We start from the raw sequence: 12,859 nt of genomic DNA on the forward strand, positions 1-12,859 counted from the left end.
GCAGCAGTTTCTGCAGATGATTTTAATTAAGTTTTGTATCCAGGTGTCTTCTTATCTTTTCCCACAAGGGTGAGAAGTGAAGAGACACTGTTTCTTTGTTGGTAAGACAGAGACACAGAGAGACCTTGACTAACAGACATCCTTTGTCTGAAATACGTTTACTCCCCTTTTGATGCATTATCTGAAGTTGTAAAGGCGTGAACCTGTGTATGCATAAATGATGTTGAATATTGCATTTCGTCAAAGAAGGTTTCACGCAGTCTACTGAATACGTAGTTGCTGTGCTTTCTTCCCTCTTGCAAGAGAATAAACGGAAAAAGACAACTTTGAATCTTCTGATGACTTCATTATTGATTTGAGAACATAAACTCTCTCCTCCCGATTAACCTAGAAATTTTCCACCACACTTTGCATGTCAAAGAGGATTTGTGCCTGAACTAATAACTGTGTCCCTCCCCCACCTTTGAAAGCAAAACTCTGGCCCTGACTTGAACCACAGTGAAACCAATTTCATACTTAAAGGATATTGAACTATAATCTCTCAGGATCAGCAAAACACATTTGATTTCAAACATCCGTAACTACTACATCAATGCATCTAAATAACCTTGACCTCTTGATATTTAGCATTCAGCTTCAGAAGCACTGTGGGTCTTTCTCTACACTGGAGCTGATTGCTCCCCTTCAATCTTACACAGAGACACGGAAGAACCAGACGAGGACCTTAACTGAAACCTGAGCATGGGATAGAGGGGTTCAGTGAATGTGCAGTGGAAGGTGTGGAGGTGGATCAGTGTGTCGGTGGAGACTCTGTAGAAGGACAGAACGCCGGCGGGCCAGTCCAGATACACTGCTACTCTGCCAGCGCTGACGGAGGCACGGGTACCTCGTATGTCTGTCGTCCTCTTATCGTGACAGGCAGAGTAACCATTAGCAGAACAGAAGAGGCCCCAGGACTTGTTGTTCTCACCAAGACAACCCTCTTCACACTCCCCTGTCCTTTTGATTCCTTTGTACGTCACTCCAATGTTGACCCATCCTCTCCACTCCGCCTCCCAATAGCAGCACCCGGTCAAACCATCTCGACACAGAACCTGCTTCCAGTGGTGGAATCGCTCCGGGTGATCGGGGTACGGCTGCTCCTCTTTCACCTCTGTCACCTTTTTGTTGTCGTCGGACAGAGAGAGCTTAGTGTTCGCTGTGTTTGGGTCCAGCGTGAGTTCACAGACATCTGATGGGGACAATAAGCCACAACTCAGACAGACTTTAGCTCGACATGTTCTGCTTCATTCGTGATTCGTTTCAATTAGTTGAAGACGTCAACATCTTAGCAAGATATCTAGAAAAATGCTATCTGATTTCACTCAAATCTGATGCAAAGTTAAGCTATGTTTAGTTTTTGATGCTTATCCAGATTGAACATTTCTACGTGGCCATTTATAATGTTTAGTTTTTAAAAGCTGTGAGACATGGAGGTGATCCATTTTTACCTTAATCTTGACCGTATCCATTTTTTAAAATCTTTTTGAAGTTTTCTTTTTCATCACTTCTTTAATAAATGTCATCCAACCTCACTAACTTTGGTATAGCATTTGTATAATGGGTGGTAAGCATGGTCTTTATAGAACTCTTGGCAGCTGTTGTACATCTATATTAGTTGCTGATGACTTTAGGAATGCATCAGTAATGTTAACTTACACATGAACGGTTTCAAGCGATGTCGTCCACCATGGTCGACACTGAAGCAGAAGTGAAACAAGAAATAATGGGAAAAAACACAGACAGACATTTGTAATTAAGCTGAAACCGTACACTGACGTCACTTACCTGAGAGTGTCCAGTCTCCAATGCGGATCCTCCAGTAAAGAAGAGAGCAGCTCGACCCCCAAGTCTCCTGGATGGTTGTAGCTCAGGTCCAGCTCTCTCAGATGGGAGGGGTTGGAGCTCAGAGCTGAGGCCAGAGAAGCACAGCCTTCCTCTGTGACCTGACAGCCTGACAACCTATACATATATGAGTAATAGACATGAACACATTAAGTTACAGAACAGACTTTCGAACTGGTTGCCTATATCTTCAATTAGTTGGGATAATATAGTGCCATACTGTCAGTGGACACATTTTCTCCAATACAAACAACTGACTTAGTGATCAAATTTGCATTTTTAGATATCCAATGAATATGTCATGTGGATTTTATACATACTGTCTGATGTTTCAGGCAAGGTAAGTCAAGGAAATTCATACTGCACCAAGACCAAAAGTCTCAAACCAGAATAGCAGTCCCTTGAGGCTGCAATGCTCATTGAATACTAGAAAACAATCAATGGTAAATTAAAAAATGAGCAAACTAGATTTAGAGCTGGATTACATTGTAGCTACACAGTCTACAGATGAGGCCAGCATAGCCTCCGCCATAGCTGACATGCAGCTCCTCAAAAAAGGTACTGTCGAAGAAAATTGTATATCTTTAAATTGTATTAACTGTATTTTCTTTATATTGCCTGTGTATTCCTGCCATAAATGCAAATGCCGTCCAAAGTCGGATGTCATTACATGCCCACCACCACTCCATTGCTTTACCAATCACTACATGTCACAATACATTCTGTATTGCACAGAATGTAAATTGCGACCTGCGCAATTGTCCAGAATGAATTGAATTCCTTATGATACCAAACAACTATGAACAGGCAAAACTGTGGATACCTATACAGTTGACCCAAAGATCTGCTTTATTGATCATGTATTGAATTGGGTTATGACTACTGACCGTAGAATTTCCAGTCTACAGTGTGGTTTTGCCAGTCCAGTAGAAAGCAGCTTCACTCCTGCATCCTGCAGGTCATTGTTACTGAGGTCCAGCTCTCTCAGACTGGAGGGCTGGGAACCGATTGAGGCCAGAGCTTCAGAGTTTTTCTCTGACAAGTTACAGCCACTCAACCTGACGAGAAAAATACAAGTCAGACACAGGAAGTATACATTGTCTCTTTAAAGTCTCTTGCAGAAACAAACAAACAAACTTTGATTAATCAACTTGAGCAAAAAGAAAAAAGATTCTCTCAAAAAATGATTTTTTTTTTTATGAAGACAAACCAACCAACCAGCATCAACCAACAAGAATGTTAACATTGAACCATTCTGCAAAACTCTAGATTATGTTAAATGACTACATTTTATGAACTATTTTTTTCTATAATATCTACGCATGGAAAGCACGGTGTGGTTATGTTTCGAGAAAGATTATTGTTATGGTAAATAAACTAAGTTTGTGGTATGGTGAAGGTTAGGCAAATAAAATACTTGGTTAGGGAAAGATCATGGCCACCGGTTAAAAAGAAATAAAATCTGGGATGAAATATAGAAATCTGATCCCTGACAGATTGTAATTCATAGTGCTACTGGGGTGAGTCAAACACATCTGTTCCAAAACAATGAATGCCTAAAATAAAATCTGATTTACTAATCATGTATTGAATTCATTCAAGACTACTGACTGTAGAGTTTGTAGTCTGCAGAGAGGACTCTGCAGTCCAGCAAACAGCAGCTTTACTCCTGAATCCTGCAGGTCATTGTTACTCAGGTCCAGCTCTCTGAGATTGGAGGACTTGGATACAAGAACACAGGCCAGAGCTTCACAGCTTCTCTCTGACAGCTTACAGTCTCTCAGGCTAAGGGCAGTAGGGACAGAAAGAAAAACTTTTATCACAAGAAAAAAGATTGCATTCAATGTAGAATGTCTGCCCATTTGTCAGTGTACCTACCAGGATATTCTCGAAGATTTAACCACTGGCAGCAGCCTCAGGAGACCTTCCTCTGAAGCAGAGTATTTCCTCAAATCAAACATATTCATGTCTTTTTCTGATGACAGCAAGATGAAGACCAGAGCTGACCACTGAGCAGGAGAAAGTTTGTCTGTGGAGAGGCTTCCTGAACTCAAGTAATGTTGGATCTCCTCCACCAGAGAATGATCATTGAGCTCGTTCAGACAGTGGAACAGGTTGATGCACCTCTCTGGAGACGGATTCCTCCTGATCATCCTCTTGATGTATTTGACCGTTTCCTGATAGTTCTGGAAGCTGCCTCCTGATGGTGTCAGCAGTTCTTGCAAAAGGGTCTGATTGGTCTGCAGTGAAAACCCCAGTACGAAGCGAAGAAACAAGTCCAGATGTCCATTTAGACTCTGCACGATCTTGTCTACAGCACTTTTGTACAGCGGAATTACCTTTGATTTCTCCCATGACAGCTGGGGCCAGCAGGAACTTGATTGTGGTTCTGACAGCAGGTTGACACCAGCTTTGATGAATGTCACAAAGACATAAAGAGCAGCCAGAAACTCCTGAATACTCAAATGGACAAAACAGAACACCTTGTCCTGGTACAACCCTCTCTCTTCTTTAAAGATCTGTGTGAACACCCCTGAGTACACTGAGGCTTCTCTGATATCAATGCCACACTCTGTTAAATCTGACTCATAGAAGATCAAGTTGCCTTTCTGCAGCTGCTCAAAGGCCAGTTTTCCCAGAGACATGATGATCTTGCTGGTCTTGGAATTCCAGAGTGGATCTGTCTCAGCTCCTCCACAATACTTGACGTGCCCTACTTTGGACTGAACTACCAGGAAGTGGATGTACATCTCAGTCAGGGTCTTGGGTAACTCCCTATTCTCATCTGCTCTCAACACATGTTCTAGAACTGAAGCAGTGATCCAGCAGAACATTGGGATGTGACACATGATGTGGAGGCTTTGTGACGTTTTGATGTGGGAGATGATTCTGCTGGCCTGCTCCTCATCTCTGAATCTCTTCCTGAAGTACTCCTCCTTCTGTGGGTCATTGAACCCTCTCACCTCTGTCACCATGCCTACACACTCAGGAGGAATCTGATTGGCTGCTGCAGGTCGTGTGGTTATCCAGAGGCGAGCAGAGGGAAGCAGTTTCCCCTGGATGAGGTTTGTCAGTAGCACATCCACTGAGGTGGACTCTGTAACATCAGTCAGGATCTCATTGTTGCGGAAGTCAAGAGGAAGTCGACACTCATCCAGACCGTCAAAGATGAACAGAACCAGGAACTCTTCAAACCTGCAGAGCCCTGCTTCTTTGATTTCAGTAAAGAAGTGATGTACAAGCTCCACCAGGCTGTACTGTTTCTCTTTCAGCACATTCAGCTCTCTGAAAGTGAATGGGAACGTGAACTGAATGTTGTGGTTGGATTTACCTTCAGCCCAGTCCAGAGTGAACTTGTGTGTTAGAACTGTTTTCCCAATGCCAGCCACTCCCTTTGTCAGCACTGTTCTGATTGGTTGATGATCCCTGCCGGGTAATGGTTGGAAGATGTCTTCACATGCAATCAGAATTTCCGGCCTTGATGATTTCCTGGCTGCTGTTTCAATCTGCCAGATCTCATGTTCATCATTGACCTCTCCACTTCCTCCCTCTGTGACGTATTGCTCTGTGTAGATGTCATTCAGGAGTGTGGGGTTTCCTGCTTTAGCAATTCCCTCAAACATACACTGGAACTTCTGTTTCAGGTTTAGTTTGAGTTTATTTTGGGGCTCTGCAGCAAGAGTTCCTACACAAAAAAGAGCAATACAGTTATTTAGAGGCAAATACAGCATTCGTTGACTCTGGGATTCTGCTCACCTGTAGTGGTTGCATAAGCAAGAGGGGCTGTTTTCTTTACTCTTAATGCAAACCATTGTGCTCAAACATTTTCCATGTTCCAAATTATCCATTGAGATTGTGCTCATTACTTATGATTTAAATATTTAAAAAAGACCATGACCAAATTTGTGGGATCGCCAGCATTTTCAACCATTTTCCCATTCTTTCTGTAGAAACACTTACTGCTGTGTAGAGAGTCAGCCAGCTCCTCCTGCTTCATTGTCCTCAAGAAATGCAGTGCGATCTTTAAAAGTGCCCCTCTGCTGCTTTTCCTCTGTTCTTCCTCTTCACCATCCACCACCTCCTCATCCTTCTTCTGCCTCTCTAAGCACTCTGGGTAATCTGGACTAAGAACTCCCTGGAACTTCTTCAGCTCAGTCTTCACAAAAGTGATGACGTTCTCCTCCAGAAGCTGTAATAATATGTAAAATATGATCTTTCATGTGGAATTAATGGGACAGATCAAGGTTCAAACAAGCAATGTAGCAAGGTGCTTATTCTGAGGCAGTTTTCAAAGGCTGGGTGAAAAGCCTATGGTCATAGCCACCGCCTGACTGTATCCCATTGGCTTTTAACTGGTGAACATATGGAACATATAGTGAATTAAAAACCCAGGTGTTTGCAGAGCAAGAAGGGACCATTGATGGTCTATAAGAAGATGATGACAGAGATGTCACTCATTGGTTTGTGGACTGCTGTTTTGAAGCCTGGAGTTTGGCCATCGCCATCTTAGCTTTTGGTCGTCACCACAGGAGAGGGTGGAGCTAAGTACGACCAAAAGCTAAACAAGGCCTTTTTTAGGTGACCAAAAAGGTTACAATTAACTTTCACAAACTGAACACACCCTGCTGGTCTATTTATTCTAAATGGGACCATAATTTACTCAATGATCATGCTGTGCGGAAGAAGACTTGAAAGTAGTGATTGAGATAATAAACTCATGTTTACGATGTTTACTGAGGTAGTAGGAAGTAGGGTCATTTTCTAATTAAGAGGAATTCATCTGGAAGAGACTCATATTTGTCAGGCTGCCAGAAACACTCGGAATTAATGCTGAGGTCGGTCTGAGTCAGCTGGATGTGTATACATGAGTTTGATGACACATCAGTCATACTAACTTTAAAACGCCATAATATTTCTGACGTATGTATCACATGTATAATTTATAGCTTGTTGTGGAGCTGTGAGTCATTTCCTGAGCTTTGGTTTTGGAAAGGTGATAAAAAAAGATACCTTCCTATAAATTCATTATACTCTGCCGCTCAAACGTCCGCGGTCACCTGTTTTATTGGTGTTTTTCTTCTTTCCTTCAAAATACTATTTTACCAGAGACAAAAAGACAATAATTCAGACACCAAAATAGCATTGACATTTGAAATAGTTTTGGCCCCAAAACAAGAAGAATTAAATGATTAAAACGTAAATTTAGTCAATGTCCCCACAATGTTACATGCCAGGGTAGAATACTGTAGAATACTCCATTATCATCATTATTGAACCACAACGGTACTTGCATTTGGGCCCCACATATTTTGGGTAGCCATTTTTCTTTGGGCCCTTTGCAGTCTACACAATGGTTTAAGGGTGATTTGGGATTTAACTGTGATTTGTCAATATTATGTTGTCATATGTTGTAATATTGGAGAAATTTGCCATTTGAGTGTGCTTAATTTGTAAAGATGTTGAAGTGATTATTTGTCTAGTAGTTAGACAATGTACACACCATGAATATGGAGGCCAGATCTGCCTCATTGTGTTCACTGTCAGAGTGAGTGATGGTAACCTCGGACCTCTCCTGGTGGACTCTGTGGAGAAAACATCAATTGTAAATGATCCACAGATATCAACACACACACTCCTATCATTTACCTAATAAAACTGTATGCAGTTCTAGTCAAGTTCAAATGAGATTTGAATTTGAGGTTTCGTAAGAGTTAGCTGCCAAATTAAACAAACTCCTCCAGTGTAAAGTCTTGCCTTTGTACGGTAGAGCGGTGCCTGTGTTTGAAGGAGAGGTGGCTTCATAGAACGCTCACTTTTCTGTTTTTAAAGTTTTTTATTTATTTAAAACTAAATAATCCAAAATCAAGCAAGAAGGCCTCCACCGCTATCGGACTAGAGCGATCTATAGATGTAAGATGTATAAGCCAGAGCATGTTATCAAGTGAAGACCTGTTTAAACTATAATTAAACTTGATCACCATCTATGATGTCTGGTAGTACTTTCTCTAAACGTGACGCCGGTGTCTTTGTCTGAGTCAGAATGAGTCTGGAATTAGATGAGTCTGCAGTATCTCGCTCCTTTTTAGGGATAAGAGAAATGAAAGCATCATTAAATGTATCAATTAGAGAGCTTGTTTCAAATCACTCCAAATACAGACCATGTAAAATGGGAGCCAGGATATCAATATATTTCTTATAATATCCATTGAGGAAGTCATCCAGACCAGGTGACTTTGCCAGTTTTCGTCTGTGCTGTGTGGACTCATTCGCTCTTCATACTACATGCGTCAGTGTCAGACGTTGTCGAATCTCTTCTTCTGTTTTCAGAGCATCAATAGCTCCTTTCTGCTCGCTAGAAACATGGCTCCACTTCTTGGGTGCTAGGTGTACGGACGGATGTGTAAAGATCCTTCTAAAAACAATTCAAAAACCCGATTCATTTCCTTTGATGAGGTCACTACTCTTAATCACTGGAATGAGTGATCACTTTTAAAAGACACATCTGGTGTCTCCTGCTGGACTCTAATAGAAATACAGAAAGCGTCGCCATTGTTGCGTTGTTCTCATTGGGCTCACCAAGTGTTTTTTAAATTGAAGACATTTTCACCTCTGCTCTGTAGAGTGACTTCCATCTCTGAAGGCTAAGGGTTCAGCAATGGAGCGGTCGCTCTTCATCGACACACCGCTGGGCTCAGGGGAGTCTGGTGTCTCCTTCTCGACTCTGATAGAAATAGTGAAAGCATCGGCATTTAAAATGTCTTGTTTTCATTGGGTTTACAACGTGTTTTTCAACTATACGTATATTTAAGTATGTTCACCTCTGCTCTGTAGAGTGACTTCCATCTCTGAAGGCTAAGGGTTCAGTAATGGAGCGGTCGCTCGTCATTGACACACCGCTGGGCTCAGGGGAGTCTGGTGTCTCCTGCTGAACTGGCCTTCAGTTGAAAACACAGATTTTCTTGTTATTCTGATTTACGGTGAGGTTTAAATGCTTTCACATCTCAGCTCTTGAAATGCATAACAGCCTCATCTTACCTCTTAGCTTTGGTCTGGCTGACATTTTGCACAGAGAGAGAGACTTTAGAAGGCGGGACATCCTCCTCTCCCTCCTCACACAGATTCATATTGGGTGTACCCTTTTCACAGCAGCACACTGGCCTGATTCAGTACAGGAAGGGGATTTCCTGTGAGTGAAATGCAAAACACAGTCTGCATTGCGAGTTGCAGCGTACAGGATATGACATTTTGTAAACTGCAACATGACTTTTTTGGTGGACGCATACAACTGCAAGGCGGTAATTCTAGTTTAAATAAGCATTCAAATGCACTACGGTCTCCACATCAATAAGCAATAGCAGTATGTAGGTGCTGCTTACAACTGTCTTCAGTTCAGTTCAGTCTCTTTGTAGTTCGAGCTGTTCCGTTCAGTTCAGTACAAAACTAGGCCTATACGCATGGTTCATTAGGTTACCAGCTCAGAAACCACCTACTGTATCGGCAACTGAGTTAAAGGGACAGTGCGTAGGATTTGGTGGCTTCTAGCGGTGCGGTTGCAGATTGCAACCAACTGAACACCCCTCAGTTCACCCCTCCCTTTCCAAGACTGCGGTAACCTGAGCCGGTGAGTGCAGATTATAAACTAATGAAAATATGATATTACATGTCTGCTAATAGTTCCCCCCGAAATGCTACACACTGGTCCTTTAATGTATCATGGTGCTTTCTGCTGCTTTGGTGAGATCTGTCTTCATTACTTTTGTTTAAGGAAACTGGTTCCAACTGTCCCAAGGTTTTGTCTTGGAATATAAAGTACTGTAAATTTCTCTCTCATAGAAGTAAATCTGCTCACATACAACACCTTCCTTCCCAGGACCCTCACATCGGTTCAGGAAAAACTCCCCCAAAAGAAACTCTCTAACGGGGAGAAGCAAGAGGAAGGAACCTTGGAGAGAGCAACAGAGGAGGGATCCTCTATCAGGATGGACAGACGTGACAATAGATGTCATGTGTACAGAATGAACAACATGACAGAGTTACTACACATCTGTTGTGAGAGAAGTAAAAATGTGCATACTCTGCTTATTGTTGGGTTCATTCATATATTTTACCTGAGTGATGCTTAAAGCAGCGTGTCGTCGGGTGATTGGCCAGTCTGTGGGTTCTACCAAGTGTCTGCTAGGTGGTGCGCATTGACTTACAGTGAACTCAGCCACGGCCCCAACACAGAGAAATGTACTGCATAGAGGCAGAGCAATTTGTATTGCTCTCAAATTCAGAATTGGAGCATAACTGTTAACTAAACTGAGCCCATAAACACCAACAAATATGTGAGCATATCCATATTTTCATCCACTAGAGGACCTTTATTTTTCAGGCCTATTATACTTTTTATATAACAGTTGGTTAACACTGTTAATGACACCCACGTCAATAATGCATTATAAACATACTAGTAGTGTGTTATTATCTGCTAATTGCTCTGTATAATGATAGTCATGAGTCATAAATATTCATAACTCTTAATGCAATAATCATAAAAAATTATAAAGCACTTTAATGACTTAAGGTCATAATACTTCATAATTGTTTTACTACATACAGCATCATTAGTTTTACAACGTTTTGTGTGTCGTTCTCGTATAGATTTATTGATATGAAACAACGTCCATAGTGACCTATAAGCAGCTTGTAATGCATCATGTCCGCCGATACCTCATTTCTTCACCCAAGAGTAAACACATCATAATGCATTATGGAATGATCATAATGCATTATGGAATGATCATAATGCATTATGAAATGATCATAATGCATTATGAAATGATCATAATGCATTATGAAATGATCATAATGTATGACGAGTAGAGAATTATAACACACTATGATCCTTGAAAAGTGAGTCAGAGACAAGCAATTATGAAGTATTATGATACTTGACCTTTTAAGTCATATACATGACTTCTTATAACTATAATTACACAGTGCTATAAGCACAATATCTATATTGTTATAAGTATGTTTGTAATGCATTATAGACATGGGGCGTACCAACAGTTACAGCAACAAAGTGTTAGATACATAAAGTAAATAAAAGTAAGCAAAAAGAGGAGACAACACTACAAACATGACATACTGTATGACAGGTTAAATGGATAAAAGAAACTAAATAAATTCAACATTGGCAAAACCAGAAAGTTAAATGAAATAAGAAGTTAAAACAGAGTTAATATAAGAGGAAAGCATCAAATCCACATGAGACTTACGTCGTCAGCCTGAGTTTCTCTGAGTTTCTTCTCATCTGCTGTCTGACAGGAACTTCCCTAACGAAAAAATAAAAGAAGTGTCAACAAGTGCTGCCAGTTTCATTTCCTCTACGTCAGCAAAACTGGCCACAAAGACATGCAGGAGCGAAATTAAATATTCCAACTTAACACCATAAACAGACGTTTTATTACGCAAAAGTACTCGATTACCAGGATTTGAAAATAAAAGTAGAAAGAAGTATTATCAGCAGCATGTGTTCAATTGTAAAAGGATTCATCATGCAGTAAAAGTCCATTTAACATTCATTCTTTTTACTTTCTCTCTTTTCTAAAGCGTTCAGCCATTAGTGGCAGCCATTTTCTCTTGTGTCAAATAGCGGAACCATGCTGGATTAGATCATCTAGCAACACACATCCTCAACACCACAAAATCACATTGAGCTTCATCAGCAAAAGCTTTGAGAGAAGGAAGTTGTGTTTGGGTGTCGCAATGGGAACAGCTGTCATGAGTCAATGGAGTGGTGGCCGTATGCTGAAAGGGACTAAACTCTTTGTATTGACTTCATGAAGCACAAAATGCAGCGGTCATAGGTGGGAATGGAGATAATAGCATGTTTATATCTGTTAGATGACACACAGCATGGTTTTCTTTTGTGTTTATTTTCAATTGGATGCTTCTTTAATTTGATCTCTGCACATTATATTAGAATTTAAACATGTCCATCAGCTACTTGATCCCTGTTAGCACTCCTCATTTAAACTAATAAAAACAAATAGCTGCTGGCAAACTGCACTACAAATAATTAAAATGAGAAAAGTGTCAAATCCCACAGATTAAGGAATCTGTTTTAAGGTCATTCTTGTAGACTCAAATGATCTGATTACTGCAGTGATTGTTGATGGACTTCATTGAGTTTGGAGAAGAGCAGGACTTGGTGGTGAGCATGGAGGAAGAGGAGGAGGAAGAGGCCTCTCTGATGACACCCGTTAGCAACCCTACACTCACACACATCTGCTCCTGGCCCTCTATTCCCTTGAGTATCCTCCCGCTGCTATGACCCGGGCCACTGTGCACCCTCTGCTGACCAGCCTTATGCCACGATCACAGCCAAACGACTGGGACAGCGAGAAAATCACATTACTGGCATTCTTTGGTAATATTTTGGGATGAGTTGTACATGAGAGCAGGCTACGAACCTCGGGTTCTTCTAAATGACCTATTTTTGTCCGTCCATCAAACCTTCCTTTGTGCTATATTTCCTCGTCCACTCTAAAGACGTCATGAGTGGACTCCACTATAGTCATCTGACAGCTCCCTCTTCCTCATCACCTGGCCCGGCATCCCGAGCTCACTCTATGCTCACAATCAAGCTGATGTCTCTACAAAGAGCGAACTTTTCTATACCTGTGATTTAAAGGATAATATGATTCATAAGTGTGCATATACTTAGAATAGGTGATTGGATAAACCATTCGTACAGTAAAAACATATCAGATTATTGGTGTGAATTCATGGTTACATTCAATACACACGTACATTTTCCTACCACACTATCTAGATCAATCTATAGGTAGATCCATCTTGTTTTCATCTTTATCTGTTAAAAGCACTTTATTTTTATATTTATATATTTTTGATCTATTGTGAATTCTATACAAAGACAGACACACACACACACACACACACACACACACACACACACACACACACA

General features: G+C 41.0%; 1 protein-coding gene across 3 annotated transcripts; it reads right to left on the bottom strand.

The window, feature by feature from the left end:
- Positions 1–328: 328 nt before the first annotated feature.
- Positions 329–11,191, bottom strand: LOC116396522 (NLR family CARD domain-containing protein 3-like). 3 transcript variants are annotated; one of them, XM_031871170.1, is made up of 12 exons: positions 9,993–11,191; positions 8,920–9,826; positions 8,703–8,819; positions 8,492–8,605; positions 7,385–7,466; positions 5,845–6,073; positions 3,763–5,569; positions 3,496–3,669; positions 2,772–2,942; positions 1,828–2,001; positions 1,699–1,739; positions 329–1,231 (listed from the first exon to the last, which is right to left on the bottom strand). In XM_031871170.1, the coding sequence occupies exons 2-12, from the start codon at positions 9,006–9,008 to the stop codon at positions 660–662; spliced, it is 3,570 nt and encodes a 1,189-aa protein (XP_031727030.1). In that variant the 5' UTR covers positions 9,009–9,826; positions 9,993–11,191; the 3' UTR covers positions 329–659. The 3 variants fall into 3 exon arrangements, with proteins under 3 accessions (XP_031727030.1, XP_031727031.1, XP_031727032.1); XM_031871171.1 differs by having other exon boundaries at positions 8,920–9,068; positions 11,148–11,187; XM_031871172.1 differs by lacking the exon at positions 1,699–1,739 and having other exon boundaries at positions 1,152–1,231; positions 8,920–11,191.
- Positions 11,192–12,859: the final 1,668 nt, after the last annotated feature.

The sequence above is a fragment of the Anarrhichthys ocellatus genome, unplaced genomic scaffold, assembly GCF_004355925.1.
Source record: "Anarrhichthys ocellatus isolate YVR2014 unplaced genomic scaffold, GSC_Weel_1.0 scaffold56, whole genome shotgun sequence".
Lineage (NCBI taxonomy): Eukaryota > Metazoa > Chordata > Actinopteri > Perciformes > Anarhichadidae > Anarrhichthys > Anarrhichthys ocellatus.

Bases quoted from the DNA above. Each gene is read 5' to 3' on its own strand.
- LOC116396522 (XM_031871170.1), bottom strand. From the start codon at position 9,008: ATGAATCTGTGTGAGGAGGGAGAGGAGGATGTCCCGCCTTCTAAAGTC. The intron at 6,074-7,384 runs GTGTGTACATTG...ATATTATTACAG, and splicing joins ATCTGGCCTCCATATTCATG to CTTCTGGAGGAGAACGTCAT. The intron at 1,740-1,827 runs GTAAGTGACGTC...CTTCTGCTTCAG, and splicing joins TGGAGACTGGACACTCTCAG to TGTCGACCATGGTGGACGAC.